Source organism: Mobula hypostoma, chromosome 8, assembly GCF_963921235.1.
Source record: "Mobula hypostoma chromosome 8, sMobHyp1.1, whole genome shotgun sequence".
Lineage (NCBI taxonomy): Eukaryota > Metazoa > Chordata > Chondrichthyes > Myliobatiformes > Myliobatidae > Mobula > Mobula hypostoma.
The window spans coordinates 118404979-118426473 of NC_086104.1; the positions used below are offsets into that span (position 1 = coordinate 118404979).

The 21495-nt window shown below is 44.6% G+C and overlaps 1 protein-coding gene across 1 annotated transcript in view; it reads right to left on the reverse strand.

Moving 5' to 3' along the window:
- The window catches only part of LOC134350217 (uncharacterized), a 46200-nt gene that overhangs the window by 20530 nt on the left and 4175 nt on the right, over positions 1-21495 (reverse strand). The window contains exons 2-3 of the mRNA XM_063055217.1: positions 10794-11144; positions 9249-9518 (exon numbers count right to left, since the gene is read on the reverse strand). Of these exons, the coding sequence (XP_062911287.1) occupies positions 9249-9518; positions 10794-11144 (621 nt within the window). The remainder of the gene's footprint in view (positions 1-9248; positions 9519-10793; positions 11145-21495) is intronic.

The window sequence follows — 21495 nt, forward strand, 5'->3', positions numbered from 1 at the left end:
TCCATTCTCCCGATTTCTCCCACCACTCACCTATACAATAGATTTTGACGTAATTTATAGGAAACATTAACCCTCGGATTGCCCTGACGATGGGATGTGGGAGCACACCGGAGCAACCGGGAGACAGCCACGTAGTCACTGGCAGAATGTAAAAACTCCACAAGGAGAACAGCGTAAGTTAGGATCAAACTTGACTCTCTGGGTCTGGCGTGTGCTTTTACCTGCTGTGCCAGTGTTCTGCCCTTCAGAAGTAATGTCTATAAGTTTACATAGATCAATGGATGGAAAATGATTGCATTCTGTTTCTGTTCTAATTGAGAACGCACGGATGATGAAGTAGCCATCTGAGAGACTCTCCTCCAGATTCCCTCAGCCGGGTTCAGGTGACGAGAGCAGAAAGAACACAACCGTTCCACCCTAAGGTTACTCTTGCAGTCAGTACAATCATCGACCTCAAAAACTTTCCACATTCCCATTCTCACCCTTCAATCTTTGGAAACTTCTGTGGCTTTCATCATATAACATAGGTATGCAGCTCTGAATCGTGCCCTTCTGCCCATCTCTTTCATATTGTCTCAACCTTTGCTATTTATGTACCTGTCGAAAATGCACACTTGTTCCCACCTCTGACATTTCCTCTGGAAGCTCGAGCTCATATAATATTCATACCTCCTTCTGCGTGAAGTAATTGCTGCTAATCCCTCCTTTAAATGTCCCTCCTAACCTTAAGTCTATGCCCCCTCATATTTAAGGACATCAGCACAATCCGACCTGGCTAACACTTCCCTTTCATGTTCACACTACACACACACACACACATACACACACGCGCGCATAGGTATGGGCGAAGTCTGCGATCATTCACGTTATCTTTGCACCTCGTTATCTTGTAAATATTTATAAGGACATTGCTCAGCCTGTTTTATCCCAATGAAAATAGTCCCAAATTGGAGGCAGATGGAGTTTAATACAGACAAATGTGAGGTATTGCACGTTGGAAGGACAAACCAAGGTAGAACGTACAGGGTTAATTGTAAGGCACTGAGGAGTGCACTAGAACAGAGGGATCTGGGAATACAGATACAAAATTCCCTAAAAGTGGCGTCACAGGTAGATAGGGTCGTAAAGAGAGCTTTTGGTACATTGGCCTTTATTAATCCAAGTATTGAGTATAAGAGCTGGAATGTTATGATGAGGTTTTATAAGGCATTGGTGAGGCCGAACCTGGAGTATTGTGTTCAGTTTTGGTCACCAAATTACAGGAAGGACATAAATAATTTTGAAAGGTTTACAAGGATGTTGTCGGGACTTGAGAAACTCAGTTACAGAGAAAGGTTGAATAGGTTAGGACTTCATTCCGTGGAGCGTAGAAGAATGAGGGGAGATTTGATAGAGGTATATAAAATTATGATGGGTATAAATAGAGTGAATGCAAGGGGGCTTTTTCCACTGAGGCAAGGGGAGAAAAAAAAACAGAGGACATGGGTTAAGGCTGAGGGGGTGGAGTTTAAAGGGAACATTGGTGGGGGGGCTTCTTCACACAGAGAGTGGTGGGAGTATGGAATGAGCTGTAAGACGAGGTGGTAAATGCGGGTTTTTTTTTAACATTTAAGATTAAATTGGATAGATACATGGATGGGAGGTGTATGGAGGGATATGGTCCTTGTGCAGGTCAGTGGGACTAGGCAGCAAATGGTTCGGCACAGCCAAGAAGGGCCAAAAGGCCTGTTTCAGTACTGTAGTTTTTCTATGGTTTCTATGGTTTTTCTATGGTTTCTAAATTGTCCAATCTCTCTTCATAACTCAAACCCTCCAGGCCTGGTAAACTCTTCCATGAATATTTTCTGTATCTTTTCCTGTTTAACCATGTCCTTGCTATGCCTGGGTAACCAGAGTGGGACACAAAATTCTCCAGTACATGAAACTGCACTACACAGATACAGGCCACTCGGCCCAGCATTTCTCTACCGACCACGATGCCTAGTTCAACTTCACGCCTACCTGTACATATTCTCTATATTTTCATTATCTTCCTGTTCACGGGCTTGTCCAAATGCTCTTCATATATTGCTATTGTACTTCTTTCCACCACTTCAGGTGGAAGTATTTCGTTGCCTACTGCAATCTGTGGAAATAACGTTCCTGCAAACCTCTTTTGAACTTTCAGTTTCTTTTTTTTAATGTCTATGGGCTCCAGTTTGTATCATCTGTCCTACCCTTATCAAATACCTGCTTGACTCAATAAATGCAATCGTGTTTGAAAGAAGTGATCTGTGCTTGTCCCAAAGAGAGAAGGTCTTATCCCGAAGAAGCTTCTCTAATAATTTTCCACTATGCCATGTGACGTAGTAAATGCGGGCTCACTCTTAAGTTTTAAGAACAAATTGGGTAAATACATGGATGGGAGAGGTCTGGAGGGTTATGGACATTGTGCGGATCAATGGGACTAGCGGAATAAAGTTTTGCCACAGACTAGAAGGGCCGAATGGTCTGTTGTCTGTGCTGTAGTGTTCTATGGTTTTATCGTTCTAACAGTCCTCTGGAACATTGTCTGTAGCCAAAGAACATCCCAAAATATGTGTTAATGTTCCAGCACGTTAATTGAAATCGCAGGCAATGATAAGCTCCAGGCCAATACTAAAGACAGACAACAGATGCTTCATTGGCATGTTTTTTTACTTGACAGCACATCGCCATCGTGCAATCTATGCAATATTATTCAGTTTATACAACAACGACCAGTTAACACATCACCTAGACTATACATCAAAAAAAACATCTATATGTTATCTTCCAATCTGTACAGCATTGCCCTCTCTATACATCACATGGTTTAGACATCATCCAGTCTATACCTTATCACCCAGTTTATACATCGCCTGGTCGATATATCATCAGCCCGCTCTATGCATCATGCTTTTTCGGCGGGCTGCAATCAGCGTGGGGTCAATAAAAAGAAAGGATTTGTATTAAGAGAGGCTATTGTGTGAGTGGGACAGTGTTAAATTGGTCCTACTTTGGTGGAAAGAGACCTGGGCAGGCATAGGCGGAGGTTCTAAATAAGTTTCTCGTCGTTCTTTTTCCTTCTGATTATACAAAGCTATTGCGCAGCGACTGGGTCCAGGGGAATTGGTCTGTTCTTTGTATTGGATGTGGTAACTCTAGGAGACTTCCAATCCGCCTGGTAAGTACATCTGTATGCCGTGCATCGAGCTGCAGCTCTTTAGAGACTGTGGTAAGGAATTGAAGCTGCGCCTGTTTGGCCTACGGTTCATGCAAGAAAATGAGGTAATAGCTAGGAGCTATAGAAAGGTAAATTCCCCTAAGGTACAGGAAGCAAGCACCTGGGTGACTGTAGGGAGGGAAAAGATAAGCAGATAACCATGGTGGCCGTTCCCCCTCAATAATAAGTATACCCCTTTGAATACTGTTGGGCAGGTGGGCAATCTACAGGGGGAAGATGTAGCGATCGAATCTCTAGTACTGAGTCTGGCTCTGTGTCCCAGGAGGGAAGAGAACAAAGAGGATTGAAGTAGTGATAGGGGATCCTATAATTATAGGAGCAGAAAACTGATTCTATGGCCGTGAGTGATATTAATTCCCAGGCGCCAAGGTCAGGGATATATTGGATCGGGGCCAAGGCATTCGAAGTGGGGGAGCTTAAACGGCCGCAGGTCAGAATATCTATTGTTCCCAATAACATGGGTAAGAAAACAAAGGAGGTCAGAGTTGGAAGGAGAGACCAGCAGGGATGACGATAGAATAGCAAATGCTGGAGTTTCTGTGGGAGATTCTGGAAAGATAAACCCCAAACAACAACAAATATTTTAAAAGGAGGATGTGGCCACCTTGGCTGACAAGGTAGTTCAAAGATAGCATAAACGCTAAAGTGAGAGGATATAACATAGCAAGAAGATAGACGATTGGGTAGCTTTTAAAAACCAACAAAAGTCAACTAAAAGAGCCATAAGGAGAAAGGATGAAATACCGTGGCAAGCTAGCCAATAATATAAAAGAGGATACAGAAAAAGAATTCAGATATATAAAAAGAGAAACGAGAGTGGATATTAGACCGCTGGAAAATGATGCTGGAAAGGCATTAATGGGGGGAACAAAGAAATGGCAGACGAACTAAGTAAATATTTTGCGCCAAGCTTCTGTGGAAGACCCGAGTGGAAGTCCAGAATTGCGAGAGTGTTTATCGTTGAGCATCGTTGTTAGTACTAAGGAGAAGTTGCTTGGGAAGCTGAGCCGTCAACTGGGACATATGGACTGCACCCCAGGTTCTAAAAGAAGTAGCTGAAGATTGTGGAGACAATTGATAATGATCTTCCAAGATCACTTGATTCTGGAATGGTTCGAGAGAACTGCAGTTTTGGAAATTTCCGTCCAACTTCCAAGAAGGGAGGGAGACAAAAGAAAGGAAACTATAGGCTAGTTAATCTGACATCAGTGGCTGGGAAAACGATAGAGTCTGTTGTTAAGGATGTGGCTTCGGGGTATTTAGAGGCACAAGATAATGCATGTCAAAGTCAGTATCCTTTCTTCATAAACAAAACTGTTGCCTGACAAATCTGTTAGAACTTTTTTGAAGAAATAATAAGCACAATAGACAGAGAAGAAATTACGACATTTCTGTACTTGAATTTTCAGAAGGCCTTTAACAGGGTGCTACTCAAGAATCTGCTTAATGAGATAAGATCCCATAGTATTACAGAAAATATATTAGCATTGATACAACATTAGCTAATTGGGAGGAGGCAAACAGTAAGAATATAGTGAGCCTTTTCTTATTGGCTACCAGTAACTAGTGGGTTACCGTAGGGGTCGGTGTTGGGTCGTCTTCTTTTTACGTTGTATGTAAATGATTTGGATAACAGAATTGATGGCTTTGTGGTAAAGTTTATGGACGATACGAAGATAGGTGGAGGGAAGCAGAGTGTCTGAAGAAGGACGTATACAGATTCGGGGAAGAGGCAAAGAAGTGGCAGATGGAATATAGTGTAGGGAAGTGCATGGTCGTATACTTTGGCAGAAGGAATAATGGTGTGGCCGCTTTTCTAAATGGGAAGAAAAATTCAAAACTCAGTGGTGCAAACGGATTTAGGGGTCTTCGTGCCAGGAATTGCTTAAGGTTACCTTACAGGTTGAGTCGGTGGTAAGGAAGGTAAATGCAATGATATCATTCATTTCAATAGAAGTAGAAGACAAAGTCGAGTGTGCAATATTGTGGTTTTATAAGACATCGGTCATAACGCACTTGGAGTATTCTGTGCAGTTGTGGGCCTCTTATCTAAGGAAAGATATGCTGGCTTTGGAGGTGGTCCAGAGAATGTTCACAAGTGTTATCATGTGAGGAGCATTTGATGGCTCTGGGCCTACACTCGTTGAAGTTTAGAAGAGTGGACGACGAATCCCTTTGAAACATATCAGGTATTGAGAGGCTTAGAAAGAGTGGATGTACAGAAGATGTTTCCTATCTTGGGGGAGATTAGGACGAGAAGACATGGCCTCAGAATTAATGAGCGATAATTTAGAACAGAGATGAAGAAAAATTCCTTTAGCCTGTGGATGGTGAGGCCGTGAAGTTCATTGCCACAGATGGCTGTGAATGCCTGTCATTGGGTATTCATAAGGCAAAGATTGATAGTTTCTCGATTGATCAGGGTGGCAATGGTTACGAAGAAAAGGCAGGAGAATGGGATTGAGAGTGATAATAAATTAGTCATGATGGAAGAGCGGAGCATACTCGATGGCCTGATTCTTCTCATTAGTCTTGTCACACTTAGTCTATACATCACACTATCTAGAAATCACCTATTATCATTATCTTATCTATACATTTGCATTCAGTCCATATATCGCCAAGTCCAAACAACACCACTTAGTCCATACAAAGTTACCCAGTGTATATTTCAATGTTGTGTCTACACAACATCACTCTGTTTATACAATACCACGCACTCTGTTAATTATCCCCGTCTGTACTTCATCTTCATGACCATCATAATTATTATGTGCCGTGTTGTATGGTGTGGGTGATCATGATCTCATGACCACAATTGTTCTTGCCATTTTTTTCTACAGAAGTGGTTTGCCACTGCCCTGGTCTGGGTTGTGTCCTTACAAGACGGGTGACCGCAGCCATTATCAGAGATTCTCTACCTAGCGTCAGTGGTGGCATAACCAGAACTTGTGATATGCACCAGCTGCTCATACGATCTGTTCCCATGAATTCACGTAACCCTGATCTGGGCGATAATCAGCTGTTACTCTTTGCCCCAAGGTGATCTTCAAGCTAGTGAATGGGATGACTGCCTTACACCTTTGCAGTCCATATATCATCACCCGGCCTATACAATAGCACGCAGAATATCCCCAGCTATACTTCACCCGTCTCTATATATACATATATGTCAATACAACAACGCAAAATATACATATATACATAATGCTCGACGCCCGTTGGGCCAATCAGTGCATTTGAAGCCCAGTCCTTGCAAACAGGAAAACATAGGTTAGTGAAAACACAACCAGAACAATATGTAGATATATAGTTCAAACCCTTCAATCCTCTTTAAATCTTCAGTCGCCACAACCGTGTTATGAAGCCCCCGACAGAGTGTGATAGCTCGGACGCTTTTCCTCGGGCGTCTGAAAAGCAAGCGACCCCGCAACTCGAGGCCCGAGTGCATTGAGTGCCGCGACAAAAATCTGCAGTCGGCCACAACAGAGCTTGTCTTCTGCCCGGCGAAACTCTGAGAGGTCAGCTCCGACTCCGTTCTGGACACAGGGCCACACGATGAAGCGCCGAACGGCAGCAAAACAGGTGACACTGTGACTTCAGGCCTAGTCGTCGCTACTGCCGAGGCCTAGCACCCTCACCCGTCTATCCGGCCTTGCTTGCAGCCAATACATCAGCGAATCAAACTTGTGATGTACAGGATAAACAAAGTTCAAAGGGATCTTGCGATCACAAGAAAAGTGACGATGACGACCACTCGTTATTTGACTGTAAATGTTCACCGACTCAGGCAGCAGCGTCACGCTCAGGTCCTTCATTATCTCTGCCAGTGAGCAAATCGCTGATGGCATTGACCTACGATACTTTGAGTTCTTAACGTATGACGTGATTTTGCAATCTTTAGGCGTACATTTAAATAAAGAGGGAGCACCTTTTGTTGGCCCCGTAACAGCCGCTGTTACCAGTCGCACCGCCATCCTACTGGAAGTAGGTTACTACGGTAAGTAAGGGAAGAGATTGTTGGGGCGTTGATGGTGATCTAGCCACAGGATTAGTCCCAGAAGATTAAAGGATGTCAGTGATTGACCAGCGAATTCTACGTCAGCAGTAAGAAACTAAATAAGAGAGATGCTTAGGGACGGGATTTAGGAGCATTTGAGAAAACACAGTCTGATTATGGATATCTGTCGTTGCCTTGTGATGGGCCTAACAAGTCTGATTGACATTTCCAAGAAAATACAAAACAAATTATAGAATGTAGACTGGTTCCTTTGGCATATATGGATTGCACATTGGATATTACTAAAGCGTTCGACAATGCTCCACGTGGAAGATTCATCCAGGAGATCATTAGATATGATATCCTTGAAAATTGGCAGTGCAGATTTAGAAATAGCTTGCTCACAGAAGGCAGAGAGTGGTAGCACAGGCTGCGTATACTGCCTGCAGGTCAGTGACTAGTGGTGTTCCGCGGTGTTCTGGGACGCGTGCTTCTTTTGAAATTTCTGAATGACTTTGATGTGGAAGTGGAAGGATGGGTTAGTAAATTTGCGTATGCCATGAGGTTGGTAACTTTGTGGATAGTGTAGAAGGTTGTTGGAGTTTACAGCGGAACATAGACAGGATGCAAAGTGAACTGAGAGCTAGTAGATGGAGTTGAAACCGGAAAGTTTAGACGTTTGATCTTCAAGGCAGGGTTAATTGGAGGAAAATAAATGGAGGAACAGAGGGATCTTACAGTCCACCTCCCTATGTATCCCTCAAAGTTGCTTTGCAAGTGGATAGGGTGGTGACGAACTCGTATGGTGTTCTGATCTACATTAGTCGGGTGACGGAGTTCAAGAGACATGAGGAACGCTGATTAGATGACATTTGGAGTATAGTGTTAGATTCTAGTATATAAAGGATGTGAAAATTTTAGACAGCGTAAAGACTAGATTTACCAGGTTGCTGCCTGGATTAAAGAAGGAGTCTTATGAGGAAAGATTGAGTGAACTAAGATCTTTTGCATTGGAGTGAAGGAGAACTAGAAGCATTTGATAGATATGAATAAGGTTATAAGAGGCATATAGACAGTATATAATCGATGCCTATTTGCAAGGCCCGAATTGTTGATGCAAGAAGACATCCTTTTAAAGTGAATGGTGAAAAGATTGGGCAGATAGAGTTATTTCTTTTAAATAGAGAATAGTGTGTGCATGCAAAGTACTGTTAGATACGATGGTAGAAGCTGGTACATTAGGGTCCATTAGGGGACCTTAGATAAGCAGACAGGTGATCGATAAATGGACAGTCATAAACTGTGTAGGTGGGGAGGTTAGACTGATAGTAGAGTGGGTTAAAAGTGTGGTAAGTTATCGAGGAATGTCAAGCTCGTGCTGTGTTGGACTGTTCTACATTCTGTGTTTTTTTTTATTTTCATTCTGTTGTTTCAGGTTCCTTTTGTATTATAATTTTCAATGCACATCTCTGGGCAGCCACAGACCCTACTTACACTATTCTCCCCCACCTGGCCCAATCTGCGTATCATTCAGGAGGTTTATACAATCCGTACTTTTTGCTCCTCTTTACCCAGCTGTTCCAACCTGTCCGTCATCCCTCTCTCGTCTGTTCCCAATCGCCACCTTCTCCCAGATTAAATTCATTAATCTGCGGCCGTGTGCTTCCTCCAACAATCACCACCCAAAAGTTTCCTTGCATACTCGTACTTCCTGCTCCTGACCCCATCCGCCAATCATTCCCCTCCTCAGTCCGATGCACTTACTTATGCACTTCCAGAGGAACTCGCCCTTGCTCATTTCGCCTCTTTACACCGTCCATCTCTACTGTCCACCCTCAGTCCTGATGTAGTCGGGGCCCGACTACATCAGGGCCCGAAAAGTCATTCTGGCTCTACAGAAACTGCCTGCCCGCTGAGTTCCTCCAGCAGCTTGTCCTTGTCATAAATACCAACTGATGCGGTCAGTTTTGGCTACATTGGATCGTTCCTAGTGTTATTACTTACCGGAAACGTTGAAAAGTTTCTTCTCCACATTGACATCGTTCTTGACAATGCATGTGTACACGTGGCAGTCAGAAGACTCTAACTCAAGAATGGTTAGGACACTGAGGTCTGCTGACATCACGTACTTGCTGCTGCGGGCTATAGTCTTGTCGCTTGCAGTCCACTTAAATATTGGGTCCGTTCCTGCTGAGACCTTGCATTTCAGGATAAGTTTGGTCTGTCGATCAGTCTTTTCAGAGTGGGGTACGATAGTGACGTTAAACACAGGTACTAGAAATAGTAAATTCAAAATTAAAAACATAAGAGAATCTGCAAATACAGCAAATCCTAAGCAACGCACGCAAAATACAAAACGAACACTTCAGGTCATGTATAAATAGAAACGAATAAAGAGTCGGCGTTTCGGGCCAAGACACTTCTTTCTCTATCTCGCTCTCTCTCACTCACTCTCACTCTCTCTCTCCTCTTTCTCTATCTCGCTCTCTCTCACTCTGTCTCTCTCTTTCTCTTTCTCTCTCTCTCTCTTTCTCTCCAACCCTCCCCATACCCCTCACTGTCTCTCCAGATGCTCCCTATATCTAGTATTTTCAGCTTTTGTTTCAGGTTTCCAGCAACTGCAGATTTTTTTTTTTCATTTAGTTTCTCTCTCCTCGAGTGCTACCTGACCTGCTGAACGTTTCCCACATTTTCTATCTCTCTTCCTGAAGCAGTGATAATCGAAATTAGGGAAATCCTGCTGGAGTTTATAAAATTATGAGAGGCATATTTTCCATACTGTTGAATATAGAGGTCATGCATTTAAGGTGAGAGGCGGGAAATTAATGCATATGTGTAAGGTAAGTTATTTTTTCTACACGCAGAGAGTGGTGGGTCCATGCAATCTTCTGCCAGCGGTAGTGTTGAAGGAAAATACGACCAAGGTACTGAGACAGACACATGAAGGGGAATAGGACAGCGAAATATATACCATCTGCCAGCAGGTGAGATTAGTTTAATTTGGAATAGTTTTCAGCACAGACATCGAGGGCCGAGGGGCCTGTCCTGTGCTGTGCTGTTCTTTGTTCTACAAGTGCCACGGTTCATATTCAACAGCGGCTTCTTCCCCATGGCCACTCGTTTCATGAACCGTTTTTACGTCCCTTCGCTCTGTTTTCTTTCGCTCAGCTTGCACTAATGCCCTGTTTCTTTTTATTCTAAAGTGTGAATTCTGTACCATTGATGTTAATTTAAGTGTATGTTAACTTTCTATTGTGCCCCTTCTTCCCAGTCCTGATGAATGATCTCGGTCCTGTTTATTCCCTTCCATGGACGCTATCTGACATGTTGAGTTCTTCCAGCATTGTGTGTGTGTGTGTGTGTGTGTGTGTGTGTGTCTGTCTGTCTGTCTGAGCGTTGTAATTTAACTGATGTTTGCTATGTTTGCAATATACTGTGGTTATGCCGAAAAGAAGGTCATGGCATTAATATACTGGATATGCAGGCCCATGTCAATCGATATGAGTTGAACAAAAAAACTTCAACATAACTTGTGTGTTAATCACTTACCATAGAGTTTTCCGGTGAAGTGCACTGTGCCGATTTCACCAGAATTTAACGTAATCTTGAGCTCATAATCGCCGCTGTCCTTTGGCGTGAGTTTTGTGAGTGTTAACGTTATGCTATCTGCTTGCATTGCGCACCATCCTCGACCCGTGTACCTCGAGTAGCTTGCTGTCTCAACCTGGTCCGGGAAGCAATCGACAATTCTCTGACGCTCTCCATTCTTTTTAGCCCAGAAAGCCGAGGCAATGGTGTCTCCCTGGGTAATATTAATGTCAGCTGCGATGGTGAAGTTGCGGCCTTCGATAACGAAGAAGTCGCGCTGCTGCGACTCGATCTGGACCCCGGCGTCCACATCTGGGGAAAAACGGTCGAAGTTCAAAGTACATTTGTGCTCAAAGTATCTATTCGGTATACAGAGAAAATGTGTCTTCTTTCAGGCAGCCACAAAAACAAAGAAAAGTAATAGAACCCGTTTAAAGAAAAGAAACGCACGCAACAAGGCCCTCAAACACCTGATGTGTGGTGGAAGAAGAATTTATCATGCAAACAGTAAAAAGTAAACAAACGACATTAACCGCAGTGACCCCGAAAGTGAGGCCACAACCACGTAGCCGCTGAGGCAAGTGAAGCCGGTCCAGCAACCTGATGGCTGCAGGACACAGCGAGAGAATCAATTGAGCGCTGAAAGGCCTTGTTCAATTCGGGAAAATAGTCAATAAAAAGGTAACAATAACGCAGCAAACATGAACTGCATAATCCCCGAGGTGAGTCCACATCTTCGGAGGGTGTTCAGCGCTGACGCGAGTGAACCTGTGCAGTAACCCGATGTCAGGTGCTCCCGAAAGCGGCTGCATGGGCCCCAAGACTCATGAGCCTTCCGACCGCTGATATCAGCGAGAAGAGATGGATCAATCGTAAGCAGTCGGCATTGAAATCCTGTTTCCCGCTCGCGTTCTGGAGGATTTTAATCTTACTCGACGCTTTAAACTGCGTAATGTCATGGAGCCAGTCATACGTTAGTGCTCCGTCATAGTAATCGACCCATTCTCCACTCTCATCCGCCCAGAGTTACTCAGAAAACAGCAGAAGTGACGGATCGTTTATTCGACTCAAGGATACATCCTTAAAATGCAAGATATAGGTTGAAATGGATCGCAATTCAAAAGACGAAGAAGAGGGCGTATGTTTAATTGAATCTGGTAGTTTGTCATCTGTGTCAAGATGTCGCCCCACTGGTCGCTAATCCCATTCCATTCTGCCAAACTTCTACCAGATTCTAAACCTCAGCCGCACACGGGTTAGGGCAAGATAGACAATTAATCCACTGACCCCGCACGCCTGCATTTTGCCACGTAGAGCTGGGAGGGAGAGGCTTTCCCCACATTTCCACTGGACCGCAAAGCAGTCACTTCCATACTCCCAGATTCTAGTGAAAAAATACAAGTATTTGCTCCATTTTACTTTATCTTCTTGAATTTACTTATGAGTCAGTGATATTGTTTTTTTTTTAAATTTGCATATAAAGAACATTAACCAAACCGAATAGTTTAACGGCTATTTTTGAGTAAAAACCTTCGTGATCCAATCTGGGACATGGCATAGCGCCTGGGATTCCCGGAGCGCAGACTCTGCACTTGACGAAATCTGGTGGAAGCCAACAAAGCCGTTCCGTCTCATTGTTCCTCTGTCAATTTTCAGAATCTGCCTTGGCAATTCAAGTGTTCCTGCAAATGTTTCTTAAACATTGAGAGACGTTTACCTCGGCCACCGCGTTCTATCGCATTCCAGACTCCCACCACCCAGCGATTGCTTAAAAAGTCCTTTCATACCCTGTTCTAAATGAATTCCCTTGCGTTATCTCTACAGTATGTCCAATCAATTTAAGTTGTGGTATTTGCTTTACTTATCTTCTGAAAACTGCTCCCTTATCCAGCGAAATTGTGCTCAACCATTCAAGTTTCTCCCCACAAATGAAATCCTGCATCTTAGGCAACATCCTGAGGAATCTCCTCGATATTCTCTATAGTACAGCCACCTTCTTCCCACAGTGAGGCGAACAGAACTGGACACACTGATGTAGGTGCCCATTGTACGCAGGAATCCATTTACGTGCTGCACTCAAGACGCGAAAATTGGTCTGTACACCGAAATCGAAATGTGTGCGGTACACAGTGGTCCAGATGTGAACTACTCATAGGACTCCATTGTGGGCTGCACACAGTACGGAACATATGTGGGCTGCATGTACTGTTCCAGATCAGGGCTAGACACAGGACATCATGTTTAGGATCTCCACGTGATTTCAGAAGTGGGCCAGCCAGTGTGGTATAAAGCAGGGCTACATCCTCCTTGCTCCAGAACCCTATCCCTCAGCTAATGAAAACAGAGATTATACCTGTCTTTTAAAACGCAAACAACAGGAATTCTGCAGATGCTGGAAATTCAAGCAACACACATCAAAGTTACCGGTGAACGCAGCAGGCCAGGCAGCATTTCTAGGAAGAGGTACAGTCGACGTTTCAGGCCGAGACCCTTCGTCAGGACTAACTATCGAGGGATATGGAGTGAACGCAGATAATCAGGAACAGTTGGATTAGCATGGACTAGTTGGGCCAGAGATCATGTATTGCTCTGGTCTGTTGCATTGCTCTGTGACACTATCACTCTAAACTGCATCTTTCATCTCTGTCCAAATGATGGACATCTCAAGACTCTCGCCTTCAGTATTAACAACGCCCACAATTTTCTTGTAATTTGCAAATGTACTTGTCATATTTCTTACGATAACCTCGAAATTACTGGTATTTACAACGACTGTAAATAATCGGTATGAGTATAACTGGTCAAACACTCTTACAACCGTCCGTCCATCATCTAATTCTACAGCCGATTGGTTAGCAGATGTTGAGATCCAATTAGCAAATTGCCCTGGACCCCATGAACCCCAAAACTCTGAGCCAGTCTCCCAGAGGACCCATTCCCAAAGGCTTCATTGGGGTCGATGTAGACCAGAGATGCTGAATGAGAATTAAACACCACACATTGCCCTAGCTGGTGGGTGGCTGACAAAAGAACCGTGACAGTTCTGAGAAGTTGATAAGCCTGTGAGAGTAAATGCAGTGCAAACCAACATGTGGAATTGGGGTTGATGAGCTGATGAGCCGATTGACGTAAGGAAACGTGAGGAAGTGGACGGAATACTTGAAGGAACCAGTCTTAATAATTCCTCAATAATTTAAAATTTCCAGTTGCAGAGGATCATTTCCTGGGATAGTATTTACTTCGTGAATTCCAAGTGGCGACCACCCTCTACTGGGAGAGAAAGACCCATTCATGTCTCCTCTAACCGTTCCTTTACTTTATGCCTACATTTACCACTTCTATTCTCCACCATAGGTAGGTCTTGAGCTTTCCGTGCACCTTTCCTTGGACCACCGGCGACCCCAACACAAGCTTAGTATTCAAATCCATTGACTTACCACAAGTACATCGAAACACACAGAGAAATGTACAGTTTGTGTTACCAACCAACACAACTTAGTGATGTGCTGCAAGCAACCCTGAAGTATCGCCACAGATTGTGGTGGCAACATTGCATGCACAACATGTTCAGCTTTATCTAACACTGCAGTTCACAAGGCAAAGCAGCATGACAGAGGCAGCCCTGCTCACGTTTGCAATGTCACTTTTTTTCTTTCCTTTTGTACATCCCTTAACGACGACAATGAGGAGTGGGCGGGTATACATGTAATAGAGTTGAATGTGGGGAAAAGAAAGCGGAGGGGTTGGAAGAGATGAGAGACGGTGGAAGACGCAGTTAGGAAGGACATGTGGAGAGCTGGGAGTTCAACGTATGGAGGAAGAAGCCAGTGGAGGGTTAAGCTTTGGTAGAGGAGGGGCACGAAGGTACTCGGAAGAGAAGAGATCTTTTGAGTTGAGGCAGATGGGGTGTCTGGAGGAGTGACGAAATTTCAGAAGATGGGAGGCGGGGAGGTGAAAGGGGAAGTGCTGAGCAGCAGTGGAGTAGGAAGGCTGAGTGGGGAAGTGGGGGAAATGAGGATAACATCTTCGAGAGAGGGTACAGTTGAATCTGCACCTGACTGAAAAAAGTAATGAGGTCCCCAGACAGAGGTGAAAGGGGAAGGTTCAGGGACAGGTATTGCAGCTCATCACGTTTCAGCCGAAAGTACCTGGGGAATGGGAGGTGGGGATAATGGACTTGAAAGTGACGGATTAAAAGAGCCCCTCAGGGTGAGACAAAGATTCTCCTGCACTTTCCCCACATCCGATCTGGTTTGTTGTGCTCTTGCTGTGCTCGTAGCCACGTCGGCGAAACCAAGCACAGACCAGACCACACAGACCAGGAACGAGATCATCCTGGCTCCATCCAGCATGGGCATCCAAAACTGTCCTTACCATTCCCACATCGACCCTTCCATCCTCGGCATCATCCACAGCCAGAATAACCCATAACACACGCTGGAGGAACAGCCTCTCAAGTTTCCCCTGGGATGAGGCGTGTCTACAAGTCAGCACCGTGAATAAAGTTTCCACGTTCAGGCAACTCAAAGAACACTCTTTTTCTTTTAGCCCGCGTCCATGTGAGGCTCGGATTCAGACATAATTCTTCCTGCCTTTAACTCCCCACACTCCTCTCCTCATTTCACATCTTGTCCGGTCTCCCCCACACATCTACTTCTCAGCACTCTACTCCTTCTCCATCCTTCCCTCCAATCCTCAGACTTCTTTCACTGCCCCGTTATTCTCTAACACTCCACTAACCTCTCCTCAAAGCTACTATACTCCCGTCTTCCCTGTCACAGACGCTCCACTTGCCAAATTCCATCAGATCCCCGATACATGGTTTCTTTCCCCTGCCCCATATGTCGCAATTGCCCATCATCAACGCTCTACATCTTCTATGTACCCTCGGCCCCCGTCAACTGCTCCCATCTGGCTAGCATCTTCGCTCATCTGTTTCTAGCCCCAAGACTGCAGGTCTCTGGTATCTTCACCTCCACCTCCCAACTTCTGTTAGTTCACAACAGGGGGATGGGAACCAGTGCAGAGAGACAGAGGGGTGTAAAGTGAGGGTAGAAGCAAAAAGTACGAAGGAGAAAAGTAAAAGTGGCTGGCCAACAAATCCAGGGCAAGCATTAAAAAGGGCCACTTTTCAACATAATTGTATAAGGGCTAAGAGAGTTGTAAAGGAGCGCCTGAAGGCTTTATGTGTCAATGCAAGGAGCATTCGTAATAAGGTGGATGAATTGAAAGTGCAGATTGTTATTAATGATTATGATATAGTAGGGATCACAGAGACATGGCTCCAGGGTGACCAGGGATGGGAGCTCAACGTTCAGGGATATTCAATATTCAGGAGGGATAGACATGAAGGAAGGGGAGGTGGGGTGGCGTTGCTGGTTAAAGAAGAGATTAACGCAATAGAAAGAAAGGACATAAGCCGGGAAGATGTGGAATCGATATGGGTAGAGCTGCGTAACACTAAGGGGCAGAAGACGCTGGTGGGAGTTGTGTACGGGCCACCTAACAGTAGTAGTGAGGTCGGAGATGGTATTAAACAGGAAATTAGAAATGTGTGCAATAAAGGAACAGCAGTTATAATGGGTGACTTCAATCTACATGTAGACTGGGTGAACCAAATTGGTAAAGGTGCTGAGGAAGAGGATTTCATGGAATGTATGCGGGATGGTTTTTTGAACCAACATGTCGAGGAACCAACTAGAGAGCAGGCTATTCTGGACTGGGTTTTGAGCAATGAGGAAGGGTTAATTAGCGATTTTGTCGTGAGAGGCCCCTTGGGTAAGAGTGACCATAATATGGTGGAATTCTTCATTAAGATGGAGAGTGACATAGTTAATTCAGAAACAAAGGTTCTGAACTTAAAGAGGGGTAACTTTGAAGGTATGAGACGTGAATTAGCTAAGATAGACTGGCAAATGACACTTAAAGGATTGACGGTGGATATGCAATGGCAAGCATTTAAAGGTTGCATGGATGAACTACAACAATTGTTCATCCCAGTTTGGCAAAAGAATAAATCAAGGAAGGTAGTGCACCCGTAGCTGACAAGAGAAATTAGGGATAGTATCAATTCCAAAGAAGAAGCATACAAATTAGCCAGAGAAAGTGGCTCACCTGAGGACTGGGAGAAATTCAGTGTTCAGCAGAGGAGGACAAAGGGCTTAATTAGGAAGGGGAAAAAAATTATGAGAAAAAATTGGCAGGGAACATAAAAACGGACTGTAAAAGCTTTTATAGATATGTAAAAAGGAAAAAACTGGTAAAGACAAATGTAGGTCCCCCGCAGACAGAAACAGGTGAATTGATTATGGGGAGCAAGGACATGGCAGACCAATTGAATAATTACTTTGGTTCTGTCTTCACTAAAGAGGACATAAATAATCTTCCAGAAATAGTAAGGGAGAGAGGGTCCAGTGAGATGGAGGAACTGAGCGAAATACATGTTAGTAGGGAAGTGGTGTTACGTAAATTGAAGGGATTAAAGGCAGATAAATCCCCAGGGCCAGATGGTCTGCATCCTAGAGTGCTTAAGGAAGTAGCCCAAGAAATAGTGGATGCATTAGTGATAATTTCTCAAAACTCGTTAGATTCTGGACTAGTTCCTGAAGATTGGAGGGTAGCTAATGTAACCCCACTTTTTAAAAAAGGAGGGAGAGAGAAACCAGGGAATTATAGACTGGTTAGCCTAACGTCGGTGGTGGGGAAACTGCTGGAGTCAGTTATCAAGGATGTGATAACAGCACATTTGGAAAGCGGTGAAATGATCGGACAAAGTCAGCATGTATTCGTGAAAGGAAAATCATGTCTGACGAATCTCATAGAATTTTTTGAGGATGTAACTAGTAGAGTGGATGGGGAGAACCAGTGGATGTGGTATATTTGGATTTTCAAAAGCCTTTTGACAAGGTCCCACACAGGAGATTAGTGTGCAAACTTAAAGCACACGGTATTGGGGGTAAGGTATTGGTGTGGGTGGAGAATTGGTTAGCAGACAGGAAGCAAAGAGTGGGAATAAACGGGACCTTTTCAGAATGGCAGGCGGTGACTAGTGGGGTACCGCAAGGCTCAGTGCTGGGACCCCAGTTGTTTACAATATATATTAATGACTTGGATGAGGGAATTAAATGCAGCATCTCCAAGTCTGCGGATGACACGAAGCTGGGTGGCAGTGTTAGCAGTGAGGAGGATGCTAAGAGGATGCAGGGTGACTTGGATAGTTTGGGTGAGTGGGCAAATTCATGGCAGATGCAATTTAATGTGGATCAATGTGAAGTTATCCACTTTGGTGGCAAAAATAGGAAAACAGATTATTATCTGAATGGTGGCCGATTAGGAAAAGGGGAGGTGCAACGAGACCTGTTTGTCATTATACACCAGTCATTGAAAGTGGGCATGCAGGTACAGCAGGCGGTGAAAAAGGCGAATGGTATGCTGGCATTTATAGCGAGAGGATTCGAGTACAGGAGCAGGGACGTACTACTGCAGTTGTACAAGGCCTTGGTGAGACCACACCTGGAGTATTGTGTGCAGTTTTGGTCCCCTAATCAGAGGAAAGACATCTTTGCCATAGAGGGAGTACAAAGAAGGTTCACCAGATTGATTCCTGGGATGGCAGGACTTTCATATGAAGAAAGACTCGTTGGAATTTAGAAGATTGAGGGGGGATCTGATTGAAACGTATAAGATCCTAAAGGGATTGGACAGGCTAAATGCAGGAAGATTGTTCCCGATGTTGGTGAAGTCCATAACGAGGGGCCACAGTTTGAGGATAGAGGGGAAGCCTTTCAGGACCGAGATTAGGAAAAACTTCTTCACACAGAGAGTGGTGAATCTGTGGAATTCTCTGCCACAGGAAACTGTGAGGCCAGTTCATTGGCTATATTTAAGAGGGAGTTAGATATGGCCCTTGTGGCTACGGGGGTCAGGGGGTATGGAGGGAAGGCTGGGGCGGGATTCTGAGTTGGATGATCAGCCATGATCATAATAAATGGCGGTGCAGGCTCGAAGGGCCGAATGGCCTACCTCTGCACCTATTTTCTATGTTTCTATGTTTCTATGTTTCTGCCGCCTTCGCCGCCGTCCGCTCCCCACCCAACTCCGCCTATTCTTAAACCCCTCCTCGCCTATCTCTTGTTAGACCATACCACAATGCCGCTCCTCCTGCAGACTACGACCGTTCTCGTCCTCCATTTATTTTTCTTCTCTCTCTTTTGATCCCGAATCTAGCATCTGCCGTCCCCATGTCTCTCCGGAAATTTGAGTGCGTTAGGTAGAATAACGATGATGATTACAATGCAGAGGAATGGAGTGTTGAGAAGAGCAGGATTCAGTGTAGGAAAAACGGAGGGTGAAATACGTATAATGGAGGTTGCAAAATAAGACTATTTTGATAGGTTGGGTGAGTGGGCAAATTCATGGCAGATGCAATTTAATGTGGATAAATGTGAAGTTATCCACTTTGGTGGCAAAAATAGGAAAACAGCTTATTATCTGAATGGTGGCCGATTAGGAAAAGGGGAGGTGCAATGGGACCTGGGTGTCCTTATACACCAGTCATTGAAAGTGGGCATGCAGGTACAGCAGGCGGTGAAAAAGGCAAATGGTATGCTGGCATTTATAGCGAGAGGATTCGAGTACAGGAGCAGGGAGGTACTACTGCAGTTGTACAAGGCCTTGGTGAGACCACACCTGGAGTATTGTGTGCAGTTTTGGTCCCCTAATCTGAGGAAAGACATCCTTGCCATAGAGGGAGTACAAAGAAGGTTCACCAGATTGATTCCTGGGATGGCAGGACTTTCATATGAGGAAAGACTGGATGAACTGGGCTTGTACTCGTTGGAATTTAGAAGATTGAGGGGGGATCTGATTGAAACGTATAAAATCCTAAAGGGATTGGACAGGCTAGATGCAGGAAGATTGTTCCCGATGTTGGGGAAGTCCAGAACGAGGGGTCACAGTTTGAGGATATAGGGGAAGCCTTTTCGGACCGAGATTAGGAAAAACTTCTTCACACAGAGAGTGGTGATTCTGTGGAATTCTCTGCCACAGGAAACAGTTGAGGCCAGTTCATTGGCTATATTTAAGAGGGAGTTAGATATGGCCCTTGTGGCTACGGGGGTCAGGGGGTATGGAGGGAAGGCTGGGGCGGGGTTCTGAGTTGGATGATCAGCCATGATCATAATAAATGGCGGTGCAGGCTCGAAGGGCCGAATGGCCTACTCCTGCACCTATTTTCTATGTTTCTATGTTTCTATATGGCATACGAGAAAGAAAGACAGGTGGGAAGAGATCGTGTTTTCGGTCAGCCATAATTGATGGTGTGGCTTTGCAAAGGAAACTTGTAATGAAAAGCGGAGGAGAATTGACTATCCTTTCTGGTAGAACTGCCACTTCCACACTCTGACTGTACAATACCCCTAGCCCGGTCTTCTGACAAATGGCAACCCAACATAATCAATAGGGCGAGAAATGATAGATCACTTCCACCCAGTCCACACATGTCCACCCAGCTTCCGCCTGAACCTTCCAGCACATGCACAGAGCTGGCGAGGCTGCACAGAATTTTCGAGCATCGTGTAAGCGCACAAAGTACTTATCCAGTTGTTAGACTGGATCCAGGTCCTCTTGGCCACAAGGACACTGCCATTGTGCTGTCATGGGGTGAGGCGGGGACTTTTCCAACGACGGATTATTTTCACTGAGTCACTCAGGTTCAGATCTTTCACTACTGTAAACTCTTTCCAGGCTCAATGAATGCAAGGTCAAATATCACAACTATGAGAAAGAGCTGTTTCAAATTCCTGGCTAATTTCTGTTTGAATCCGTTTTATCTAGAGTCATTGAGTTTCGCCGCACATAATCTGCCCCTTCGGCCATGCAACCAAGATTCTCATCAAAGCCAGACGCAAATGCCAGTTTATGGTGCGTTTCCTCTAAATTTTTCCTATCCATGTACCTGTTTAAATATTGTCCACGTTCCTGCTCAACCACTCCTTTAGCAGCTCGTTCCATATACGGGACAAGAAAATCCTTTAGGTCCCCTTTAAAACTTTCCCATTGCACCTTCAACCTATACCCGCTCGTTTTTGGCTCACTATCCCAATCACTCTATCTATGCCCCACATCAGTATTACAGCTGTGTACATACAAGTGTCAGTCTCCAGTGCTCTAAAGAATGAACACCTAGCCAGTCCACTCTCTTCCTATTGCACAAGCCCTCATGTTGCGGCAACATTCTCAAGAGTCTTCTTTGCATTCTTTGCCGTTTTATGACATATTTCATGTCACAAGGTCAGGAAACCTGAAAGCTGGTCCAGATGCCTTCTTACTGACTGCAGCATAGCGTCCCAACTCCTATACTCAAGTGCGCTGGCTAGGGTGGCCAAGTGTGCCAAACTATCTCGATACCTCACTATTTCAAGGATAGTCTCGCCAGGGCTCTACTGTTCTTTGTGAAAGACTTCTCAAACCAGCAGTTGCTCGCGTTGGCAGAGAGCGTTACTCACCAGAAACGATACTATATCTTCAAAATCTCGGCATCTTGACTATATTAGCACTACCCCTTATCATCTCACACAGCCTACAGGACCCTTGATCACTTCTCAGTCTTTCCGTTCCTCTGTCTCGTTGCAGCCAGAACCGTTTCCTTGGTTCTCAACCTCAA